The following is a 27338-nucleotide window of genomic DNA, read 5'->3' on the forward strand; positions in this document are numbered from 1 at the left end:
TGACTTTATTCTATCTTGTCCTGTGTCACCAAGTACTCCACAACCTCATCCTTAACAATCGACTCCAGTATCTTCCCAAGCACTGAGGTCAGGTTAACTGGTCTGTAATTTCCTTTCTACTGCTTTCCTCCTTTCTTTAAGAGTGGGAGTGATATTTGCAATTTTCTAGTCCTCTGACACCATGCCAGAGTCCAATGATTTTTGAAAGATCATTACAAATGCCTCCACAATCTCTACCACTACCTCTTTCAGAACCCTAGGGTGCAGTTCATCTGGTCCAGATGACTTGTGTCTTTCAACTTTTTGAGCACCTTTTCCCTTTTAATAGTAACTGCGCTCACTTCTCTTCCTTCACAGCCTTCAACATCTGGCACACAGCTAGTGTCTTCCACAGTGAAGATTGATACAAAATACTTATTTAGTTCATCTGCCACCTCTTTGTCCCTTATCATTATTTCTCCCAGCATTTACATACCTGAAAAAGCTTTTACTATCCACTTGTTTAGCTTGCTTTCATATTTCATCTTTTCCTTCCTAATGATTCTTTTGGTTGCTCTCTGTCAGTTTTTAAAAGCTTCCCAATCCTCTATCTTCCCACTATTTTTTGCTTTTGCTGTAATAGTAATAATAATAATCAAAATACTTTATTGATCCCAAGTGAGAAATTCTTTCGCTACAGCAGCAACATTTAAAGACACACTTAGCAGTGTGCAGACTTAACTAATAGTAAAGTACAGAATAATAATATGCACAATAATAATTTACCCATGTCCAGTAATAATGTATGAATAATAAAACAGAGACTCTTGTACTATGAACGTGTTCTCCTGTCACATGGAGATGAATTGTTGTATTTACTTACTGCTTTTGGTAGGAAAGATTTTCTGTAATGATCCTTGTGACAGCAGAGCTGAATGAGTTTGTTTGAAATAGTGCTCTGCTGCTTATTCAGTAGGACATGAAGAGGATGGCTTGAAGAGATTGTCCATAATGGATAAGTTTGTTTAGTGACCACCTCCTCCACCACTAACTCAAAAGAGTCCAGGTTGTAGCCAGGAATGGATCCAGCCTTGTGATGAGTTTATTTAGTCTTTTTGCATCACTAGCATTGATGCTGCTCCCCTAACTTAAAGCTGCAAAGCATACTGCACTCACTACAACAGACAGGAAAGAGATCTCCAACATCCTGCTACACACATTGAAGGATCTCAGCTTCCCATTAGTTAAGGTACTTAGGTCCCAGATACCTCTGAACTTTGAGACGCTCTGTTTGGGGCATGTATTGTTTCTTGAACAGAAGGAAGATATAAAGTTGCTGCAGGCCCCCTTAGCGGCAAGTAAGAAATCAATCACTAGAAAATGGCTAAATCCAATACCACCTACATTAGAAGATTGGTACGAAATTATCTTGGAAATATTTAAAATGGAAAAGTTGACTTACTCCCTGAGAACTCAAAAAGAAAAATTTTATCAAATCTGGAATAAATGGATTGAATATATAACCCCAATGCGAGCAGACTTTAGATGACTCTCCTAATGATTTATACTGCTCTTCTCATCAACACAGTAATATTGCTAACGTAAGCACCCCTAGTCTAAATGTTTTTTTTTGTTTTCTTTTGGAAAATGGGGAATTAACCCAAGTAAGGGGAAAGATTTGGGAAAGGGATAAAAAAATGAAAAAATTAAGTAAATAAGTACATAGGGATTGGATAATTATGTCTGCGGGCAGGAGCAAGCATGAACAAATTAGGATATAAACACCTACAATGGTTGATACATAGGCTTATATACAACATTTTGGACCAGTGGAAATGGTCCAGAAGGGTTATATGGAAACTATTATTACCATTTTTCTTAACAACTAATTCCATTACTTAGCCTAATAGGTTAGATTTACCACAGTACATAATTATCTATTTAAATGTTTATTTTCCTTTTATGTCATCTCAATGTGTACTTAAGAATGTATAAATAATTGTAGTTTTATACATATAAAAAAATGGAAAAGGTTATATGTGTGAAAAAAGTACATGATATTTGTGAATTCTCTATCCAAATAAAAATAAAATTTAAAAAAAAAAGAAGGATCTCAGCTTCCTTAGAAAATAGTCTGCTCATCTCCTTCTTGGAAACAGCCTTGGTGTTGGTTTTCCAGTCAAGTCTGTTGTTGAGGTGAACACCTAAGTATTTGTACCACTCCACCTCTATGCCTTCTCTTTTGTTTTTACATTAGCTTAGACTTCCCTTGTTAGCTTTGACTTCCCTTGTTAGCCATGGCCCCGCCCTCTCCAGGATCATCCTACACTGTTGTCCTTGTCCACCGAACCCTTGTGGCTGCACCAGGCTTCAGTGTGTTCCTCAGCACCTACTCTTGCAGCCTGGAATGTGTTAGTAGGCAGCATTCCTCCATAGCCATCTCAATGTGCTGGCAGACCAACAAGTTCCTGGCAGACCAACAAGTTCCAGGCAGACCAAGGGCATCATTCACAGAGTTGATGATCTGCCAGCGGTGGCTGATGCCCATCTCCATGTGTGACCCTGAGAGCAGCCCATACATCAGAGGGAACTCTGTCATGCAGCTGCTCTGGGTGAACTGTGATACAGGCCCTTGCATCCTTCTTCACACCCTCTTCACAAACCCACAGTCTGCAAAGAGGTGAGCAATCATCTCGTCCCCATTGCCGTCATGCCGCAGGCAGTTCGTGTGGGATAGAATCAATTACAATGGTTTAAAATTCTTGTCAAGCTATGTGTGGGTTACATGTGGATAGTGCCGATGGAATACCACACCCGGGTTTTCACCAGAAATTTGCAATACTGAAAAACATTAATTACATAAAAGTTCAGGGTTTATTGTACTGGATTCTCAGTGCTTTCAATGTTAATGCTGTACCATGTTGTATCTGTAGAAAGTCTGAAATGAGAGGTCTGTATTTTTGTCTGCTGTTTTTCCTTTCTAATGTACATATTAATTATTTTCTCTCATAAGGTGGTATGTTTCTAGCAGCTGGCAGCAGTGATCATGTGATTAGAATATATTATCTGGGATCTGGAACACCTGAGAAGATTTCTGAATTAGAATCTCATGTGGTAAAGATGTTCCTGAAATTTTGAAGCACATTTTATTTGACTTCTGTTTACTGCTTAAGAACCTCGGATTTTTTAAAAACAAATATGTTATCTGGTAGCTTTTAAATACAATGAAATTGCTTTCAATTCAAGCATTAGTCATTAATTAAATTGCTTTACCTACACAATTTCCATTGATTGCATCTGTTTTAATAGTAAATGATTGCCTACTTAGTTCAATGGGAGAGTTGTGTTCAAGGGAGAGAGAGTTTTGTGGAAAAAAGGCACAATTTCACGTGCCAAAACAATAATTAGAATTTCCTAAACTTGTTTCATCTCTCTGTTTAAAGAATTTATATTGGTTTAAGGGAATCTTAAAAATTACATCTAACGATGCTTTGAGATTCACTAAAACCATTCTGCTCCAAATATTGTTACACTGTTGGCTCAAATGTAAACTACAGATGTGAATTAAAGCATTGATCTGAGAGTGATTATGGGTGATATCAAGGTAACATTTGAATGAATATGTCAAGGACTCCTGGTAAAATTGAAGCCAATGATAATCAAGGTAATTCTAGTGCAGCAGTTCCCAGCCTTTTTTATGCCATGGACCCCAACCATTAACCAAGGGGTCTGTGGATCCCAGGTTTGAAACCCCGGCTGGGCCACATCTCATTCAAACAAAGATATTAGAGGTCAATTACTGAAGCCCAAAGATAGTTGCAGGAGTTCCTCAATGTAGTAAACTTAACTGATAGTATCATTCAGTATGGAAACAGACCCATAAAATATGTGCTGGCATTTAAACATTTATTTACATGAAGCTCATTTCATTTTTACCATGTTCTCATTAATCTCCCCCCGATTCTTCTTTTTAACCAGGGACAATTTATATCAGACAATTAATCTACCCACTTGCATGCCTTTAGGATGAGGGAGGAAATCAGAACATTCAGAGGAAACCTGTACAGAACTCAATAGTATCCAGCAATCAAAACATTAGTACATCTACATTTGCAAACTTTCACTACTCACTCCTCCATTGGCAGTCCTTGTGTCTAGTGTGTGCCATCTACAAAGTACGTAACAATTATTTGGCAAGGTTATTTTGGCAGCATCTCTCCACTCCCAAACATGCCACTAGATTTTTTCGAAGCATTTCAGGATCTGCAAGAGAATGCTACCACTTCAAGGATACTTAATATAACATCCTATCTTGGAAACAAATTGTTGCTGGTTTAAATCCTGGAAATTCCCCCTCACATTACTGTGAGTAACTTCACCGGAAGGATTTCAATAGTTCAGCTATATGGTTCACAATGAGTTAAGTAGCATGAACAATGCTGGCCTTGTAATAATATTTACCTCCCAGTAAAATAATTGAACCAAATGACTTTATGGAGAATGTTTTAAACATTTGTACAGGAATGACCCAAAGTCTTGCCTCTTTCACCCTGATGGCCCTCCGGGAGGAAAGCATGTATGTTCTGGTGTTTCTCTTCAAAGCAAATTAGTTCATGAAGCAAACTTTCTCTTCCACTGTTTTAAATTAATGTTGTATTGAATCTTTCTAATGGAGGTACCTGTATCTGGAAACAATTGACATGACATCAGTATTGTCTATTCATCTCAGGCTAGCTTAAAATTAGTAACCAGGATATGAGCATAAGGAAGTTGATGGCTGATGTGACTATTATTCTCAACACTTTTTTCTGCCTGATGTCCATAATGCTGTATTTTCAAGTGTTGCTGAAAAGGTGGCTTAACATACGGTATTCTGATTCAGAGGTGTGATTAACTACTAAGCCAAATACCAATAACCAATGTAAAGAAATGGAATGATTAAATGCTTTCAATGTCTGAAATCCAAAGAATTGGTTAATAGGTCCTTTGTCGAATGCCGACAAACTTGTCTTTCTATCATTTTAGCTTACTTTTCTGCAGAATCCATAATATATTTATTTTTGTGGGCAGCCTTCTATGTAACAAAAAATGTATCAATTGTACAATGCAATGAGATTATTGTTATATGTGACATAGAAAACTGGTGTTAAAATAGCTGACATACAAGCTGTGTTTTGTTTGTATTTCTTAAATATTGACATTTATTTTTACTGTTCCAGGACAAAGTAGACAGTATTCAGTTCTCGAACAACGGTGATAGGTAAATCTTTTCTATATTGTTATTGGATAAGTGTTTATAATGTAATAACATTGTTATTTTGGTTTGCTCTCTATAATGCTTCCTGGCAATTACTGGAAATTCCTGATTATAACTTGTTCATAACTAGATTACCATTGCAACAGTTTTGTTTGAAGCAACACACTTAATCTGCTATGAGTATATCTGTGTTCACATTAGTTAATACAGTAGTTTTAATGAAGTGATTTTCATCTATTAAAAGTTGCGTGGTTTTGTTAGTTAAAGGATATTCTGAAGATAGTATTTTACAAACCTGTTAGTTTATCCTATGTAATCTTGAAAAGAGACCATAAAACATAGAGGCAAAGTTCAGACATTCAGTCCATCTCCTGCTTTATCTCCGTAACCTTTGACAACCTCAGTAATCTGGAACTCATCAACCTCCTCAAATTTACCCAACAAATTGGCTTCCACAACTTTCTGAGGCAAGGAATTCCTTAAATTCACTACCCTCTGGCTAAAGAAGTTCCTTCTATCTTTGTTCTAAATGGATGTCCTTCTATTCTAAGCAGGGGCGGCGCTAAGGTGGTGCTAGCTGGGGCTATAGCCCCAGCAGAAATTGCAATAGCACCAGCGTAGCACCACCAAGAAATTAACTGCAACTGCTTTGCTTTCTCTGTATAGTTTTAAATACAGCTTGTTTCTCCAGTTGATCTAGTGAAACAGTGCCCCCAATTACCATAGCACCCATGCAGCAATAAAGTTATAAACGCTGTCAGATCCACTCTACTCTTCTGCTTACTCGTTCGTTGTCAATGTCTTGCCGTTGCTGTCCTCAGATCAGTTAAGCTGATCTAAGATCACTTAAGGTGGTGATGTCACTCACTCTCACTCACGCGAGAGATTGATAGTATACGTCCAGGCACAGATCAGTGGTCTCGCGAGACTAACTGATCCCCCCCCACAAACGCACATTGTACTTTACAAGCTGGCGTGGGCCCGGCACGTACATTATTTTGGCTGCATGAAAAATGGATCGATTTTTAGTGAGAAAACGACCTCGTCCAGAAGAATCAGTGGTCTCTCAGCCTGAGCTTGTCTTAATTGAAAGTGACATGCAGAAAGAAGTAAGTGGGGATGAGGACAACAGCAGCTTATCGAAGGAGTGTGAGGACGAAGTAGAGGAACCAGAAATGGAGCGGGATTCGGAAGAGAACGTGGATGAAGCTGCTCTTAGTGCTAGTGGGACTACTGTTAGCGATGTTAGCCAGCAGCCTGAGGAAGAACCCCGTCGGCCAGCATTGGGAAAAAGTACCCTTTGCTGCTTGCAACAGTTTGGCAAGCTGCAAAGGAGTTTTATTCGTGGCTGGTTTGACTGACTGGAACATTCAATCACGAAAGATACTACGTTCTGCTTCGCATGCAGGCAATTCCTGTGTGGAGGACATGTGTTCCATTCTGAGTCTACCTTCACTGACACCGGTTACTGCAACTGGCGGAAAGCTACAACAGTTTTCAAAACCCACCATGTAAGTGCAGCTCATAAGTTTGCTATGGAGGCATGGGCCGAATTCAGATTGAGAAAGCAAGACGGTTCAGGATTGGGAAATATGCTTGACAAAGGGCATGCAAAGATTGTCCAAGAAAATCGTGAGTATATGAGAGCAGTGGCGGAGTCTCCAGCAAGGACAGACAGTGAATGGCGCAGTGGAACTTCTAGCTGTAATGAGACCCTACCGCGATGCATTTATAGATTTATACAAACTAATCTGCATATCACTGGCTGTACCTGTGACAGCTGCCTCATGCAAACGGAGTTTCTCTTGCCTCAGACGCCTCAAAACCTACCTAAGGAATAGCAGCGGCGATGCTCGGAACAGCAACTTGGCCCTGTTGGCCATAAACAGCCGGAGGACCAAAGCACTTGACATCCAGAAAATCATTGATACTTTCACCACCAATCACAACAACAGATGGATTGTGCTTCTCTGAAAACATCAATGGTGAATGCAGTTGATTTTTTTAAAAATTTGGTCCAAGACTAATGCTGATTATTATTATTTTGTGGTGGATACCCCATAGTCCTTATGTTTCCTACAAATCCCAAAATATTACATTTACTGCTATTAAGCCCATTGGTTTTGCTTAGACTTCCAAGCGGCGATTGTCTTGATTTTTGTTTTAAATTCAGTAGCCAAATTAATTGGGGTATTGCATGGTCAGAGTACGATTTGTCCAACTCCTGGTAAAGCCTTGCATCTGTTGTTTGCCTTATTTGACTTTAATAATGGTGTATCTTCTGGCATTGTCTGTCTATGTAATGCGAATAGCAGTGGACATTGTGGGTTAGTGTTGTGTTTTTCAGTTGAGAAGCATGCATTTGACGCTGATTGCGGGATTGGTGCGTGATTCATGTTGTGCGCTGTGGGTCGGATGCTCTGTTGGTTTGTTTGTTTATGCTCTGTGTAGCCCAAGTTGTCTCCAATGCTGTTGATACTGTCACAGTTCACTTCTATATTATATTCCTCAATTGCTGTTGCTTGTAAACAGAGACATTTATAGTAGGCACATAATGCTTGAAACTGACTTTGAACGCCACGCGTCTGGCCTTGCGGATACATATTTCCATCCCTCAGCACCATCACTGAATAATTCAGCCTCACTGTAGCACCAGCAAGAAAAAATCTCTGGTGCCGCCACTGATTCTAAGTTCTACTCTCTAGGTCTAGATTCCCTCACTATAGGAAATATCCTCTCCATATCCACTCTATAGGCCTTTCAGTATTCGATAGGTTTCAATGAGATCACCCCCTCCCTCATTTTTCTATACTCTTTAACAAGTAGAGGCCCAGAGCCATGATTTCTGGAATCATTTTTGTGACCCTTCTCGAGACCCTCTTCAATGCCAGCACATATTTTCTTAGATAAGGGGCTCAAAACTGTTCACAGTACTCCAAGACGGTCTGACCAATGACTTGTAAAGCCTCAGCATTACATCCATACTTCTATATTCTTGCCCTCTTGAAATGAATGCTATCATTGTATTTGCCTTTCATTCCACTGACTAGACCTGCAAGGTAATCTTCAGGGAATCCTGCACATGGACTCCCAAGTCCCTTTGCACCTCTGATTCATTTGTTCCTTCTACCAAATATATGACCATACACTATATTCCATCTCCAACTTGCTTGCCCATTATCCCAATCTGTCTTGTCCTTCTGCAGACACCTTGTTTCCTCAACACTACGTCTCTCCACCTATCTTATTGTTTAAAAACCTGTTCATAAAACCATCAATTCTGTCATCCAAATCATTGACACTTAATATAAAAAGCAGTCCAAAAACAGATTCCTGTGGAATACCACTTGTCACCGGCAACTAACTAGAAGGGGCTCCATTTATTCCCACTCTTTTCCTCCTGCCAATCAGTCAATCTTCTATCCATTGTAATAATACTGTGCGCTGCTATCTTGGTAAACAGCCTTGTGTGGCACCTTGGCAAAGGCCTTCTGAAAATCCAAGTAAACATCATCTACCAATTATCCTGCTAGTTATTTCCTCTGTCCTGCTAGTTATTTCCTCTAACAATTCCAGAGATCTGTCAGGCAAGAATTCCTCTTAAGGAAAATAGGTATTCTAAAATTGAAAATGCAGTCATTCTAAATTTGGTAATATATGTAGTAGAATGAACTTGAAAGATAAAAAGGTGTGTAATTTATCATTTTGGTAGGGAATTACAACCAATTTAATAACATTTAAAGTTATTATTTTCCAGATTTAAGGTGCTATTTAAATAGGCTCTAACTCAACAGTAATCTGTTGTTGTTTTATTTAAAATATAGCTATCAACATGGTTTTGACTTGATCTATTTTTCTTGTTACTTAACTCCTATTACCACTATTAGGGCATAGGCTGCTGTCAGCAGCTCTTTTAGAGTCCTCTGTTGTGGGCCAGTCTTACAAATTGTCTCTGCATCTTCTTCACATATCCCGCCTCTCTCATGGATGAAGTCTTTGGAGCTATTGCTGGTGTTTCTGTAGCACTAGGTTTTTAAGGAATAGGATTGTGCTATCCCCACAGCCAAACCAACACATTTCGCAGCCAGGTGGGACCATCAAAGATGGAGTTAACTGTTTCTCTGCTAATCATTTATTAATATTGGCATTATTTTAGTAATACAGAAACTAAAAATAGTTGCCAGATTTTTTGCATTTTAAAAACTTGTGTTTTATAAGCAAAAGGATTGCAAGGGGTGGAATTTTTCCTCTGAAACACCAGAATGGCAATCCATGTGTGGAGCCAAAACAGATGGGGCCAATCTTAAGTGAATGGTAGAGATAATAGAGTGGTAGTACAATGGTAGAGGAATGAAAGTGGTAGTAGAGGGTCTCCTCTCTGACTGGAGGTCTCTGTTGCTTGTCATCTATATCAATGATCTGGATGATAATATAGGTAACTGGATTAACAAATTTGTGGATGACACCAGGATTGGGGGTGCATTGGACAGCGAGGAAAGCTTTCAAAGTTTACAGAGGGATATGCATGTGTACTTAGGAGACAGACCCAGAATCTATAAAAGAGAGTCTAAATGATATCAACTTCATGGCCTCCTTTACAGATTACAGAGGGGGAGATCTTTGCTACCTTGAGGGAAATCAGGGTGGATGGATCCCCAGGGCCTGATGAGGTGTTCCCTCAGACCTTACGAGAGGCAAGTGCAGAAATAGCAGGGGCAGTAGCAGGGATACTTAAATCATCCCTAGCGACAGGGGAAGTACCAGAAGATAGACTATGTTGTTCTGCTGTTTAAAAAAGGCTGTAAACGTAAACCAGGAAATTATAGACAGGAGAGTCTGTACTTCCTCTGAAAAGTCCTCCTCCCGCCCCCCCATCCTCACCACATTCTACGGAGGTAGTATTGAGAGCATCCTGAGCAGCTGCATCACTACCTGGTTCGGAAATTGCACCATCTCGGATCGCAAGACCCTACAGCGGATAGTGAGGTCAGCTGAGAAGATCATTGGGTTCTCTCTTCCCACCATTAGAGACATTTACACCACACGCTGCATCCGTAAAGCAAACAGCATTATGAATGACCCCATGCACCCCTCATACAAACTCTTCTCCCTCCTGCCATCTGGAACAAGGCTCCGAAGTACTTGGGCTCCCATGACCAGACTATGTAACAGTTTCTTCCCCCAAGTCATCAGGCTCCTCAGTACCCAGAGCCTGGACTTAGACCAACCTGCCCTGTACTGTGCATATTATCTTGTTTATTATATATTGTAATGCCTGCACTGTTTTGTGCACTTTATGCAGTCCTGGGTAGGTCTGTAGTCTAGTGTAGTTTTGTGTTGTTTTATGTAGTTCAGTGTAGTTTTTGTATTGTTCATGTAGCACCATGGTCCTGAAAATCATTGTCTCGTTTTTACTGTGTACTGTACCAGCAGTTATAGTCAAAATGTCAATGATAAGTGACATGACTTGATCAATGGTGAGAAAGTTATTGGAAGGTATTCTGGAGATTTCCTGGTGGTGGCTGATGGAGTAACAACAATCTGCCGTTGCTCCAACTTTAATTATCTTACTATTTCCAACCTGTGTTGAAACTTCAAGTGTGATATTCTTTCATCATGGCTGGATGGAGTGCCAGAGGTACTAAAAAGGATGATTGTCCTGCCTCTTTGGATTCTATTATGGAATTGCTACAAAGTCATACACAAGAAGCCTCTGAGAAGTTTCAACAATTCAGCACTGAATTTAAACAAATAGATGGTAAATTGGACTCTATCCAACAAACTCTTAATGAACACGATAAATGTATTAAAAATAATGAAGAAAATTTGTTGGCTCTGGAAACAGAAGTGGATGAATTGCAGAAGCTTTGTGAAAAGCAATCAAAGTCCAATGAAAAGTTAAGACAGAAGATTATTGACCTAGAAAATAAAAGTAGAAGGAAAAACCTATGGGTTTCTGGGTCTCGAAGAATTAATCGAAAGTAACCATCCTATGGAGTTTTTTGCAAACTTTTTGCAAGAATTATTTCCAGAGATTTTGACGTCTGTGCCTATGATCGATCGAGTTCACAGATCTCCTGCATTTAGACCTCAATGTTCAGAGATCAAGATCAGTAATAATCTGTTTTCAGGAATTTAAAATAAAGGAACTCTTAATTCGCGAATCTCGTGGAAAAGGCATGATTGACTATAATGGTTGCAAGATTAGAATTGTTGAAGATTATTCGCCTGAGGTTATGTAGGAGTGTGTGAAGTTCAATGAAGTTATGTCCGAGCTTTTTAATATGGGTTTTAAGCCTTCCTTTCACTACCCAGCCCGACTCAGAATCACACTTAAAAACGGTTCTTTCGAATGGTTCCGCTTGACTGTTGAAGCACAAAAGTTTTAAAAATCCGAAGGTTAAATCTGAAGGCTAACTGTTTAGTTTTTCCTTACATGAAAACACAAGATTAAGTGAGAAACTTTTAATTCGCAAATCCCATTGAGAGGGCATGATTGGTTCTAGGGTGGAATATGAAGATTCTCGAAGATTATTCGCTTGAGGATATGCAGGAATGTGCTAAGTTTAAACAACCTCTGTTGGAATTTTTTAACAAGGGTTTTAACCTGTCCCTTGGCTACCCAGTTTGACTGAGAATCTTATTAAAGATGGATCCTTCGAATGGTTTTGTTTGAATGCTGAAGCACAAAGATTTTTTAAATTTGAAGGCTAATTGCTTAGTCTGTTTTTCCGTGAAGATATAAGATTAATGCTCAATGTCTATCTGTATGAATAATTGTATCTTTTACTTTTGGTAAACATTTATAACTAATTTCCTTTCATATTTTTAGTACTGTATTTTTGATATACGAGAATTGAATCTCTTGTTTGGGTATTGTCTAGTCTAGGTTGGAATATAAATAACCTTGAAACTAATTGGAACGATCAGGTTTTTTGGGGGGTTGTCTGTAGTTTGTAAATGCTGACTTTCTATTGGTCGGTTTTCTTTCTTTGGGAGGTGGGCGGGGTTATGGCTCCCCCCAGAAGCTGTTTTTGAATTTTTAGCCAACTTATTGCTTGGTTACCATTTCTCAAGGTTTATGGCATGGTTTTTAACTTGCATTTTAACCCTTCCTTTAAATAATAATAAAAATGGACCAAAGTATTAATTTACTCAGTTTTAACGTGAAAGGGTTAAATCACCCTGTTAAACGTAATAAGATTTTTGCTTATATGAAGAAATTTAAGGTCCCTATTATTTTTTTTTAACAAGAAACTCACACATGCAAAAGTGATAATCTACGTTTTTTTAGCCGTTGGAATGGATTTTGTTTTAACTTTTCTTTTCAGGCCAAATCTAGAGGAGTTTCGATTCTTATAGATAATGCACTTTCCTTTGTCCAACATATAGTGTCTGATACTAATGGATGTTTTGTTATAGTTTCAGGAAAGCTAGATAATAAATTAATAGTATTTGCCAATGTGTATGCCCCACATGTAGATGACCCAGGATTCTTTGAACGCTTTTTTTTGTTTTTACCAGACCTGAATCTTTATTCTTTGGAGATGGGAGGAGATTTTAACTGTTGGCTAGACCCAATTTTAGACTGATCATCTTCTAAACCAGCGTCTCTTAATAAATCAGCTTTGTTCCCCCTCCCCCTTTTCTTTCTCCCTAGGCCTCCTGTCCCATGATCCTCTCATATCCCTTTTGCCAATCAATTGTCCAGCTCTTGGCTCCATCCCTCCCTCTCCTGTCTTCTCCTATCATTTCAGATCTCCCCCTCCCCCTCTCACTTTCAAATCTTACTAGCTCTTCTTTCTATTGGTCCTGACAAAGGGTCTCGGCCTGAAACATCAACTGTACCTCTTCCAATAGATGCTGCCTGGCCTGCTGCGTTCACCAGCAACTTTTATGTGTGTTGTTTGTTTATTCAATCCTTTTTATTGATAAAACGAATACTCCCTACCTAAAGATGTAAAAAAAACGCCTAACATCAACTATATATAGTTGATGTTTGGCATTTTTTATATCCTTTAGATAGGGAGTATTCGTTTTTTTTCCCATGTTCGTCACACATATTCCAGGATTGATTTTTTTTTAATCGATAGTCAAATGATTTCATCAGTTCGTTCCTGTGAATATAAAGAGGTTGCTGTTTCAGATCATGCTCCTATATTTTTATCTTTAAAACTCCCTGGTCTTCTTCAAAACAACAGATTTTGGCGTTTTAATACAACTTTGTTACTTGATAAGGAACTTTAAAAATTTCTAGAGAAGCATATTATTTTGTTTTTTGAAGAGAATAAAAAGGGAGAGACTTCTGATCTTATTGTATGGGATACTTTCAAGGCCTATATTAGAGGGCAAATTATTTCTTATACTGCGAGTGTTAAGAATAAAGCTAATAAAGAAAGAATTAATTAAAAGAGTTAGATCAAAAATATGCTATAGCTCCAGATCCTGTTTTATATAAAAGACGTGTTGAAGTTAAAACTAAATATGATCTTCTGTTAACATATCTAATTGAAACTTAACTTCTTAAAGAGTTTACATTCACGGAGATAAATCAGGTAAAGTATTGGCCAACCAGTTAAAAACTTCTGTAGTTAAACAACAAATTGAAGAAATTTGCAAAACTAATGGTGATCGGACAACTGATTACTCTGAAATAAATGATAAATTTAGAGAATTCTATTCCAAACTTTATAGTTCTGATTCCCCTAAAGAATAATACCGTAATGAATAATTTTCTAGATCAATTAAATTTCCCTGCACTTTGTGCAGATAATTGCAAACAGATGGATCAGCCCATTTCTTATGAGGAAATCGCCGAGGCTATACATTCATTACACTCAGGGAAGGCTCCGGGTCCAGATGGATTTTCTGGAGAATTTTATAATGCTTTTTCTTCATTAATAATACCGCAGTTACACTTAGTCTTTTTGGATTCTTTCAAATTGGGTAGTTTTCCTCAATCTTTTTATGAAGCTTCTATTTCGCTTATCCTAAAAAAAGAACAAGGATCCAACTGAATGCTCTTCATATAGGCCAATTTCATTACTTAATGTAGATACTAAAATTCTTTCTAAAGTTCTGGCTCATAGGATTGAAACTATTTTACCTTCTATTATTTCTGATGATCAGACTGGATTTATTAAAAACCGACATTCCCATTTTAATATACGCCATGTATTAAATGTTACTTACTCTGCTTCTCAGGAGATATCGGAATGTGTGATATCCTTAGATGCTGAGAAGGCCTTCGATCGGGTTGAATGGGATTATTTATTTAAAACCTTAGAAAAATTTAATTTTGGACCAGATTTTATTCAATGGATTGAATTACTTTTTATCTCCTTCTGCTCAGGTTCTTACTAATTTTCAAAATTCCAAACCATTTAAACTGACACAGAACTAGACAAGGCTGTCTGTTGAGTCCTTTACTTTTTGATTAAGCTTTAGAACCCCTTGCCATTGCTTTTCGAGAATCTAATGATATCTGTGGTATTTTAAGGAGCGGTATCACCCACAAAATCTCGCTTTACGCTGATGATATATTGCTTTTTATTTACTAATGTTGAGACCTCATTACCTTGTGTACTTCCTTTACTCTCCAGTTTTAGCCATTTTTCAGGATATAAATTTTACCTACATAAGACTGAATTACTTCCTTTAAATAATCTGTTATCAATTAATGCTAATCTCCCCTTTAAAATTGTAAGGAATCAATTTACTTAATTTGGGTGTAACAATCACTAGGAATTACAAACACCTGTTTAAAGAAAACTTCCTTACTTTATTGAACCATGTAAAAAAGATATTATTAAATTGGTCACCTCTTTCAATATTGTTGATTGGACGAATTAATTCTATTAAAATAAATATTCTACCTAAATTTATATATCTTTTTCAGGCTTTATCCATTTTTATTCCTAAATCCTTTTTAGACTCTCTTGAATCTATTTTATCCTATATATGGAAAAATAAATGTCCTCATTTAAATAAAGTTCATCTTCAAAAATCTAAAAAGTCTGGAGGTTTAGCCTTACCTAATTCTAGGTTTTATTACTGGGCAGTTAATATACGATATCTTAAGTTTTGGCTATATTGTATTAATCATGTAGACTGTCTGTTATGGGTGTCTTTAGAAGCTAATTCTGTTAATAAATTTTCTATTATTTCTCTTCTTGGACCCTCACTTCCTTTATTTGTAAGTAAACTAACTGATAATTTTATAGTTAAACATACTCTGAGGATCTAGATACAATTTAGATTATTGAGATTTTCCCTTTTTAGTCCCATTTATTCTAATTGTTTTGAAAAAACCCTTCATGACTGATTTAGTCTTTAAAGAATGGGACAGGTTGGGTATTAAATGTTTTTGGGATCTCTTTGTTGGAGGAAATCTTTTTTCATTTGAGCAATTGTGAGCTAAATATAGCCTACCCAAAGCTCACTTTTTTAGTTATCTACAAATCAGAGACTTTCTAAGATCTCAATTATGCATATTTCCTATAAGCTCAGATAAGAACTTACTAGACGTAATTTTTAATTTGACACCTTTTTATAATGGTTCAATATCTAATGTTTATGGTATGTTACTGGAGATGAGGAATGTTCCTTTAGACCAAATTAATAGTCTCTGGGAACAAGATTTACAGACATTAGTATCTGAGGAAACTTGGAATGAAATTTTTAAACTGGTTCATACTTCATTGCTATGTGCTTGCCATTCCTTCATGCTATTTAAGGTGGTACATAGAATCCATATGACTAAAGATAAGCTATCTCATTTTTATTCAGATATATCTCCCTACTGTGACAGATGCAATAATGGAGAAGCTTCATTAATTCATATGTTTTGGTTTTGTCCGTGTCTTGAAAAATATTGGAAGGAAGTTTTTCAAACTTTTTGTCTACTTTTCAAAGTCAATTTTAAGCCTAATCCTCTGACGGCCCTATTTGGTATTGTTGCAGGACAAGATATCAAGCTGAAGACATCTGATTTACATATTTTGGCCTTTAGCTCTCTTATAGCTAGGAGGGTGCTTTTGTTTAAGTGGAAGGGTGTTTCTCCTCCTACTCATGCTCAATGGTTATGCAACGTTATGTCATGCTTAGATTTAGAGAATCATAAACACAAAATAATCCGCAGAGGCTGGGGTCAAAGCAGCACTCACAACACGCTGGAGGAACTCAGCAGGTCGGGCAGCATCCGTGGAAAAGATCGGTCGACGTTTCGGGCCTGAACCCTTCGTGACGGCCCGAAACGTCGACCGATCTTTTCCACGGATGCTGCTGGACCTGCTGAGTTCCTCCAGCGTGTTGTGAGTTTAGATTTAGTGAAGATTCGTTGTTCAATTTCTGAATCTCGTCAAGACTTTCAAACATTGTGGGGACCCTTTCTGAATTATTTTCAAAACTTTCAAAACCCTCAATTCATTATTTAAATTTAGATTTTGGCTATTATTAATTTTTATTATATGAGAAGGTATTTTACCTTTTTCTCCTTAATAAACAGCTTCGGTCTTGGTAGGGGTTAGACTTTTTTCGTAATAAATTAGTATATTTCAATTTAACTTTGACTAACCTACATGAATGCGGGGTAATGAGATTGTTATTATGAATAGATATAATGTAATTGGTAGTTGTTTTTTTTTACCTTTATATATACTTCCTTGTACTCTGTATTCTTCTATGTAGAAACTAATAAAAATATTGAAAGGGAAGGTATTCTATGGGACTGGATAGTACTTGGATAGACGTGGACTGATTAAGGAAAGTCAGCATGGCTTCATGCAGGGTAGGTCATGTCTAACCAATGTTATAGAGTTTTTGAAGAAGTTACCAGGAAAGTGGATGAAAGTAAGACAGTGGATGTTGTCTACATGAGCTTTAGTAAGGCATTTGACAAGGTCACGCATGGGAGGCTGATCAAGAAGGGTCAGTCGCTCAGCATTCAAGATGAGGTAGTAAGTTGGATAAGACATTGGCTTTGTGGGAGAAGCCAGAGAGTAGTGGTAAAGGGTTTCCTCTCTGACTGGATGCATGTGTTGTTTAATATCCAGATCATTGATATAGATGACAATGTAGTTAACTGGATCAGCAAATTTGCGGATGACACCAAGATTGGGGGTCCATTGGACAGCGAGGAAGGCTGTCGTGGCTTGCAGAGGGATTTGCATCAGTTGGAAAAATGGGCTGAAAACTGGCAAATGGAATTTAATGCAGACAAGTGAGAGGGTTTGCATGTTGGTAGGACAACTAGTGTAGGTCTTACACAGTGAATGGTAGGGCACTGAGTATGGTAGAACAGGGGGATCTGGTAATATAGGACCATAATTCATTGAGAGTGGCATCACAGGTATATAGGGTTGTAAAGAAAGCTTTTGGCACATTGGCCTTCATCAGTCAAAGTATTGAGTCTCGAAGATGGGATGTTATGTTGAAGTTGTATAAGACGTTGGTGAAGCCTAATTTGGAGTATTGTGTGTAGTTTTGGTCACCTACCTACAGGAAATATGTAAGTAAGATTGAAAGAGTGCAGATATAATTTACAAGGATGTTATCTGGTCTGGAGGACCTGAATTATAAAGAAAGATTGAATAGGTTAAGACTGTGTTCTTTAGAATGTAGAAGATTGAGAGGAGATTTGATAGAGGTATATAAAATTATATGTTTCTAGATATAATGGATAGGGTAAATGCAAGCACACTTTTTCCATTGAGGTTGGGTGGGATTATGACCAGTAGTTATGGGTTAAAAGTAAAAGGTGGGAGGTTTAAGGGGAATATGAGGGGAAATTTCTTCACTCAGAGAGTTGTGAGAGTGTGGAATGACCTGCTCGCACAAGTGGTGCATGTGAGCTTGTTTTCAGCATTTGGGAGAGGTTTGAATAGGTACATGGGCAATAAGGGTAAAGAGGGCTATGGTCCTAGTGCTGGTTGATGGAAGAAAGTACTTTAAATGGTTTTGGCAAGGACTAGATAGGCCGAAGGACCTGTTTCTGTAGTTTGCTTCTCTACAATTCTATGACTCTGTTCTTCGCTTATATTTGGGTTTTGCATCTGCATGATGAATCTTTTATTTTTGTAATGCTTATTTTGATAAATTAGATTTGTCAGTGGTAGCAGAGATGGAACAGCACGAATCTGGCAGTACCAGTCCCAAGAGTGGAGAAGTCTCTTACTGGACATGAGTGCCAAATTGCCAGGGTAAGATTTAGGATTGTCTGTTATTAAAGTTTGTGTTGTCATATATGAGTATCTATACAAATGGCTGTAAGGTATTTAACTGCAGGTGTATTAGCATTCAGACTTATTTGTTTTATGCTTTGTGTAATATAGTTTTTCTCAGAATATAGTTACATGTTGCTTTTCACATTGGGGTTTTCTACTGATAGTGTTGATGAAATTTCAAAGGGGTTTTGCAAGTACTTAATGCTATAATTGTACACGTGGAGAATAAGAAACAAATTCAGATTATTTTCTGACAAGTGAACTATCTTAATCTACCTCAACAGAAAGGTTTATCTGGGTTAACTGTAACATTTTAAAATTACAAGTATTTTGACATGCTTTGTTACAGCTATATTGTAAATGTCTCCAGTATTGATGAAATGAATGATGTTGATGAGGAACTAAAAGAAAAGGAAATTTGAGAAAATTCCAATGTATTCCCTGAATTTATATTTTAATATTGTATTACTTTTGGTTTTCAATCATTGTGTTATTTGCAAGTTATTTTTGATTTTTCTGTGTACTTATTGTATTTTAAATAGTGACACTTGTCCAGGTGATGATAAGATCACAAAACTTAAAGTAACAATGGTGGCATGGGACCGTCATGACAATACTGTAATCACTGCTGTCAACAACCATACTTTAAAGGTGTGGGATTCTTATTCTGGACAATTGCTGCATATCCTAATGGTGAGTAGTAGTCAAATTATTATCATCATCATCATCATCAGGTGCCATGCCCAGTTTGAACTTTGACTGCCATGGCCCACACACTCCTGTTTCGGGTCAAGTGGATCAATTCATTGGTATTCATTTCCAGTTCTCTGGCTGCTGTCTCCATCATCATTTGTCTTTGTCTTTGTCTTCCTCTTGCTTTCTTCCCTTCAATCTTTCCCATAATTACCGTACATTCTAACTTCTCTCTCCTAATTACATGTCCAATGAAGTTACGTTGCCTTTTCATGATCTCATACATTATTTCTCTTTTTGTGTTTGCTCTGTTCATGACATCCTTGTTAGATATTCGTTTCGTCCACGATGTTCTTTGCATCCTCCTCAAAAGCCACATCTCTGTTGCTACAATTCGTTTCCTCACGTTACTAGACACTGTCGAACATTCTGAGCCATATAACGTAACTGGATAAACGTAACGTCAGTACTATGAGACAGGTTGTCATGCCTAGTTTAGTATTGGTCAGTATACTCTTCATTTTTGTAAAGGTGTTTTTTGCCACACCTATTCTTCTTTTGATGTCCATATCACCTAGCTTCCGAAGTAGCAAAAGTTCTGTACTTGTTTTATGTCTTCCCTGTTTATTCTCAGCCTGAAGATAGGATTGTCCTTCTTTTTGGATATCACCATATATTCTGTCTTTTTGCAATTGGTAGACCTATTTTTACACTCACTTCAGCAATTATGTCAATTAAATTTTGTATTTCTTCCTCCGTACTTACAATTAACACAGTGGCATCTGCATATCTGAAATTATTGATGTTTTCACCTCCAACTTTGATTCCCAAGATGTCTCTTATTTTTTGTAATATTGTTTCACTGTACACATTAAATAAATCAGGGGAGAAAGCACACCCTTGTCTAATGCTTCTCTTGATTTTCGTAAACTGATTCACTTCTCCATCTATTCTTACAGCGGCAGTTTGTTCCCAGTACAGATTTCTGATTAGGCAGAGGTCTTTCGAATCTAGATCTAGAGCTTTCCGTAATATTTCAAATAACTTATTATGCTTCACTTTATCAAATGCTTTTTTGTAGTCGATAAAACAAATAAACAAATCTTTTTGTACTTGAGTAGTTCGTTCTGATAGTATCCTTAACATCAATATTGCGTCTCTTGTACCTTTGTCTTTCACAAAACCACATTGTTCTTTACATATTTCAGCTTGTATCTTACTCTTAGCTCTTGTCATCAAGATTATTAGAAGGATCTTGGTGATATGACTCATTAAACTTATGGTCCTATATAATTCACATTCTATTGCTCCAGGTTTCTTAGGAAGAGTGATAGATACTGACTTTTTCATCTCTTCTGGTATTATTCCAGTCTCATAAATGTCATTGATTAAATCAGTAAGTTTTTCAATTCTACAATCTTCAAGGGCGATAATTCGTTCTATTACTAATTCATCAGGACCTGCTGCCTTTCCTTTCTTCATCTTATTTATTGCATTTATATGTCAAATTATATGTTAAGGATTAACACGCTGCAAAACTGGCTGAGTAATATTATCAGGTACACTACTTTAGTCACTATGAAAGGCTCATGTTTTTCTCAGCTTACCTATCTCAAGATCTGCAGTTTGCTTTAAGTTCTGGTAAAATCGAATAAATACACAAATGCCAAGTCTCTTCGTTTACGAATTGTCATGGGTACATCATATTGGTAAACATGTAGGTGGACTTGAATATCTTAAGAAATGATGTAGGAATCTTTATCTAAGCATTCATTGTTGACACCTAATGGAATATTACAGTAAATAATGTTATACTATCAATTGAACATTAAGAACATTTTAAACTCTCTCCCTTTGCTTGTCTCTTTTCATTCAAACTGGCTCCCTCCCTTTATTTTTGAGTTAATGTATTAATTTTTTTTGCATTTTATGATTTAAGTTTATTTCCTTTCCTGGATTTTGGGATCCCATTATATAGTTTAGCAGTGTGAGAAGCGTACAAAAAAATTGTGCTGAGGCAAACAAGATTTATTTATCTGGAGAGAAGGCACAGAACAGACCCTTCCGGCCTAACGAGCTGTACCACCCAGTGACCCATCTATTTAACCCTACTCTAATTACAGGATGTTTGCAGTGACCAAGTAACTTGCTAACCAGAACATTTTTGGACTGTGGGAGGAAACCGGAACACCCGGAGGAAACCCATGCCCTCACTGGAAGAATGTACAGACTGTCTTACAGAGGACGCTGGAATTGAACTCAGAAATCTGATGTCCTGAGCTGTAATAGCACTGCGCTAACCGCTACTTTACCATGGTGCCCCAATGTTAAAAACAGATGCGAATAGAATCCAAATGATTAATCAGCACCATTTTTCTGCATCCTCATTTCCAAAGCTTTAAACAATTTATGTTTGCTTTAGAATTACTTCTTGGAAAACCATATGTTGGTTCGATTGTATTAATGTCACTTTTGACTATGAAACACACGCACTGAATATTTAGCCTCCTCTTCAATAATACCACATAGAAAAGATAAACTTAACATGGAGCAGAATATTAGATTCAAAAATGCCATTCCCTATTCCCAGTTCCTCCGTCTCCGCCGCATCTGCTCCGAGGATGAGGTTTTCCGTTCCAGGACACCTCAAATGTCCTCTTTCTTTTAGGATCGTGGTTTCCCTTCTGCTGTCATCAATGATGCCCTCACCCGCATCTCCTCCATTTCTCGCACTTCGGCTCTCACCCCATCCTCCCGCCACCACAACAGGGACAGAGTTCCCCTTGTCCTCACCTACCACCCCACTAGCCTCCGGATCCAACACATTATCCTCCACAACTTCCGCCACCTTCAACAGGACCCTACCACTAAGCACATCTTTCCCTCTCCACTCCTGTCCACCTTCTGCAGGGATGGGTCCCTCCGCGACTCCCTGGTCTACACGTCCCTCCCCACGGATCTCCCACCTGGCACTTATCCCTGTAAGTGCGGGTGCTACACCTGTTCCTACACCTCTTCTCTTGCCACCATTCAGGGCCCCAAACAGTACTTCCAAATGAGGCAACACTTCACTTGTGAGTCTGTTGGGGTCATCTATTGCATGCGGTACTCCCGGTGTGGCCTCCTCTACATCGGTGAAACCCACGCAGATTGGGGGACTGTTTCGTCGAGCACCTCCGCTCCGTCCGCCAAAACAGACAGGATCTCCCAATAGCCACCCACTTCAACTCTGCTTCCCACTCCCATTCAGATATGTCCATACATGGTCTCCTCTACTGCCATGATGAGGCTAAACTCAGGTTGGAGGAGCAACACCTCATATACCGTCTAGGTAGTCTCCAGCCCCTTGGTATGAACATAGAATTCTCCTACTTCCGGTAATTCTCTCCCCCTCCCTTCCCCTATCCCTATGTCACTCTGTCCCCTCCCCCAGCTGCCTATCACCTCCCTCATGGCCCCGCCTCCTACTACCCATTGTGTTTCCCCCTATTCTTTCTTCACCTTTCCTGCCTATCACCTCCCTGCCTCCCTTTCCCCACCCCTTTATCTTTCCCCTTACTGGTTTTTCACCTGGAACCTACCAGCCTTCTCCTTCCCACCCTCCTCCCACCTTCTTTATAGGGCCTCTGCCCCTTCCCCCTACAGTCCTGATGAAGGGTTCTGGCCCGAAACATCGACTCATCGTTTCCACGGATGCTGCCCGACCTGCTGAGTTCCTCCAGTGTGTTGAGAGTGATTAAATTTCAACTGTCAAGGGTTGACTTAGTGATAACATTGTTTGAATTGGTAGGTAGAGGGCTTTAACCCTTCTTGGAACAGATGTGCACTTTGCTGACATTAGTGCTTCCTTTCAGTTTTGATGTAAGGTGACAAAATTTTTGTGATCCACGGGTTAGATTTTTTAAAAACTTAATACACACGATTGTGTTTTAATAACCATATAACCATATTACAGCACGGAAACAGGCCATCTCGACCCTTCTAGTCCGTGCCAAACTCTTACTCTCACCTAGTCTTACTGACCTGCACTTAGCCCATAACCCTCCATTCCTTTCCTGTCCATATATCTATCCAATTTAACTTTAAATGACAACATCGAACCTGCCTCAACCACTTCTGCTGGAAGCTCGTTCCACACAGCTACCATTCTCTGAGTAAAGAAGTTCCCCCTCATGTTACCCCTAAACTTTTGCCCTTTAACTCTCAACTCATGTCCTCTTGTTTGAATCTCCCCCATTCTCAATGGAAAAAGCCTATCCACGTCAACTCTATCTATCCCCCTCATAATTTTAAGCACCTCTATCAAGTCCCCCCTCAACCTTCTATGCTCCAAAGAATAAAGACCTAACTTGTTCAACCTTTCTCTGTAACTTAGGAGATGAAACCCAGGCAACATTTTAGTAAACCACCTCTGTACTCACTCAATTTTATTGACATCTTTCCTATAATTCGGTGACCAGAACTGTACACGATACTTCAAATTTGGCCTTACCAATACCTTATACAATTTCAACATTACATCCCAACTCCTATTGTCAATGCTCTGATTAGTAAAGGCCAGCATACCAAAAGCTTTCTTCACCACCCTATCCACATGAGATTCCACCTGCAGGGAACTGTGCACCATTATTCCTAGATCCCTCTGTTCTACAGCATTCTTCTTTGCCCTACCATTTACCATGTATGTCCTATTTTGATTAGTCCTATCAAAATGTAGCACCTCACATTTTTCAGCATTAAACTCCATCTGCCATCTTTCAGCCCACTCTTCTAACTGGCCTAAATCTCTCTGCAAGCTTTGAAAAGGTACTTCATTATCCACAATGCCACCTATCTTAGTGTCATCTGCATACTTACTAATCCAATTTACAACCCCATCATCCAGATCATTAATATATATGACAAACAACATTGGACCCGGTACAGATCCCTGAGGCACACCGCTACACACCGTCCTCCAATCTGACACACAGTTATCCACCACTACTCTCTGGCGTCTCCCATCTAGCCACTGCTGAATCCATTTTACTACTTCGATATTAATGCCTAACGATTGAACCTTCCTAACTAACCTTCCGTGTGGAACCTTGTCAAAGGCATTACTAAAGTCCATATCGAAACATCCACCGCTTTACCCTCGTCAACTTTCTTAGTAACCTCATCAAAAAGTTCAATAAGATTTGTCAAATATGTCCTTCCATGCACAAATCCATGTTGACTGTTCGTAATCAGACCCTGTCTATCCAGATAATTATATATACCATCTCTAAGAATACTTTCCATCAATTTACCCACCACTGATGTCAAACTCACAGGTCGATAATTACTAGGTTTACTCTTAGAACCCTTTTTAAACAATGGAACCACATGAGCAATACGCCAATCCTCCAGCACCATCCCTGTTTCTAATGACAATTGAAATATTTCTTTCAGAGCCCCTGCTATTTCCACACTAACTTCCCTCAAGGTCCTAGGGAATATCTTGTATATTCCTTAAAAGTGCCAGTACTTCCTCTTCTTTAATCGTCATACTTTCCATAATGACCCTTGTTTCCTTTATTTTACACAATTCAATATCCTTCTCCTTAGTGAATACCGAAGAAAAGAAATTGTTCAAAATCTTCCCCATCTCTTTTGGCTCCGCACATAGCTGTCCACTCTGATTCTCTAAGGGACCAATTTTATCCCTCACTATCCTTTTGCTATTAACATAACTGTAGAAACCCTTTGGATTTATTTTCACCTTACTTGCCAAAGCAGCCTCGTATCTTTTAGCTTTTCTAATTTCTTTCTTAAGATTCTTTTTACATTCTTTATATTCCTCAAGCACCTCATTAACTCCAAGATGCCTATATTTATTGAAGATCCCTCTCTTTTTCCAAACCAAGTTTCCAGTATCCCTTGAAAACCATGGCTCTCTCAATCTTTTAACCTTTCCTTTTAACCTAACAGGAACATAAAGATCCTGTACCCTCAAAATTTCACCTTTAAATGACCTCCATTTCGCTATTACATCCTTCCTATAAAACAAATTGTCCCAATCCACTCCTCCTAAATCCTTTCGCATCTCCTCAAAGTTAGCCTTTCTCCAATCAAAAATCTCAACCCTAGGTCCAGTCCTATCCTTCTCCATAATTATATTGAAACTTATGGTATTGTGATCACTGGACCCGAAGTGCTCCCCAACACAAACCTCCGTCACCTGTCCTATCTCATTCCCTAACAGGAGATCCAACACTGCCCCTTCTCTAGTTGGTACCTCTATGTATTGCTGCAAAAACTATCTTGCACACATTTGACAAACTCCAAACCATCCAGCCCTTTTACAGAATGGGCTTCCCAGTCTCTGTGTGGAAAATTAAAATCTCCCACAATCACAACCTTGTGCTTACTACAAATATCTGCTATTTCCTTACAAATTTGCTCCTCCGATTCTCGTTCCCTATTAGATGGTCTATAATACACCCCTATCAGTGTCACAACACCTTTCCTATTCCTCAATTTCATCCAAATAGCCTTCCTAGACGAGTCCAGTAGTCTATCCTGCCAGAGCACTGCTGTTATGTTTTCTCTGACAAGCAATGCAACACCTCCCCCTCTTGCCCCTCCTATTCTATCACACCTGAAGCAACAAAATCCTGGAATATTTAGTTGCCAATCACACCCCTCCTGCAACCATGTTTCACTAATAGCTACAACATCATATTTCCAGGTATCAATCCATGCTCTAAGCTCATCCACCTTTCTTACAATGTTCCTAGCATTAAAATAGATGCATTTAAGAAACTCTCCACCTCTTACTCTCTGTTTATCCTTAATGGAGCAAACAACTTTGTTACCTTTTTCTTCCTTGTCCCCTACATCTTTGGTCTGAGTGCTCCTGATCTCTGTCCCCTGCCTATCCTCCTCCACACACTTTCTACTAGCTTTCTCAGGGTATTAATGTAATACACTGGGTTTTTAAAATATGTGCAAGTATGTCAAGCAACATGCAACACTCATGGATCTCAGTTGCGCAAAGTTGTGTTGTGAATGTGAAAACTGAGTGATGTGGCTCTTGTCTCCTATTTGTGGGTCACTTAGCACTAGTAAATGGCCAATCTTAACAGCTGCTGAGAAGTTAGATATATCTATTTTGTTCATGTCTTTTGTTGATCATTCGGCACTGCCCTCCTCACTGCTGATCTTTTTGAGTTCACCTATTCTTTCTGATGTTGCCTATCTTGCACTTTACAAACTTATGATCCCTTGATGCTTGGAGTGTTCACTGGGTACACTAGCAGAATGATAGTGTAGAAAAGGCTGTGGCAAATTCAGTTATTTAGGGGCTATCCCAATGCTTGCATGCTTTGGGCCTCATGATAGAATATTGTAGCCGCTTATCTTTTATGAAATTCATGCATGCATATTTAATTTTGACCTTGTGTCTATCAGTTGAGATATTAAATGGATGTTCTGCCTGCAAATTCAAATGAGGCCTGCAGTGTTTTAGTCACACTGACCAGAATAGATTATCTGATTGTTATATCAATCCCCTTTGTGGAACATTACCGTGTGCAAATTATTTGCTGTTCCTTTCAATGCAGCAGTGAGCACACTTCAGAAGAACTTTGATTGTTTTGGCCATGAGATGTGTTGTGAAAGTGCAAGTCTTTCTTTCATTGGTTCTGCATTTGTTGTACAGATCAAGTCCGGGGAAACACAGATTAATGCTGCAGTGTGCATTTTTTTAAAAAAAATAAGAAAACAAATAAGTTTATCTGGAAAAGATAAGTTGAATGACTTTGGTATCAGAAATTTAAATACGGAAGATTAGAATTTGTGTTCTCATAATGCTTACAGTTGTATTGTCTTTATGCATGATTTACTTAAGCTGGAGTGAAGCTGAGAAAATAGAGAAGAATTTTGCCATAGTTTTCAAGAACATTTAAAGATGGCTCCTTTTGTATAATACATCACTTTGAAATCAGCTTTATTTGTGTAGATTGTGCCTTTTCTTAGCTGTGCAGGAATTGAACAGGTTTAAGGTGCTGGGGAGTAGGTACAGAGGAGATGTCAGGGGTAAGTTTTTTTTTTACTCAGAGAGTGGTGAGTGCATGGAATGGGCTGCCAGCAACGGTGGTGGAGGCGGATCTGATAGGGTCTTTTAAGAGACTTTTGGATAGGTACATGGAGCTTAGAAAAAT

At 38.5% G+C, this 27338-nt stretch overlaps 1 protein-coding gene across 4 annotated transcripts in view; it reads left to right on the forward strand.

The window, feature by feature from the left end:
- LOC140198843 (bromodomain and WD repeat-containing protein 1-like) overlaps positions 1 to 27338 on the forward strand; it is a 157488-nt gene that overhangs the window by 40851 nt on the left and 89299 nt on the right. For all 4 annotated transcript variants that reach the window (XM_072259976.1, XM_072259973.1, XM_072259974.1 and 1 more), the window contains 4 exons: positions 2993 to 3093; positions 5199 to 5239; positions 18337 to 18435; positions 19002 to 19152. In XM_072259976.1, coding sequence (XP_072116077.1) covers positions 2993 to 3093; positions 5199 to 5239; positions 18337 to 18435; positions 19002 to 19152 — 392 coding nt within the window. The remainder of the gene's footprint in view (positions 1 to 2992; positions 3094 to 5198; positions 5240 to 18336; positions 18436 to 19001; positions 19153 to 27338) is intronic.

The sequence above is a fragment of the Mobula birostris genome, chromosome 6, assembly GCF_030028105.1.
Source record: "Mobula birostris isolate sMobBir1 chromosome 6, sMobBir1.hap1, whole genome shotgun sequence".
In the NCBI taxonomy this organism is placed as follows: Eukaryota; Metazoa; Chordata; class Chondrichthyes; order Myliobatiformes; family Myliobatidae; genus Mobula; species Mobula birostris.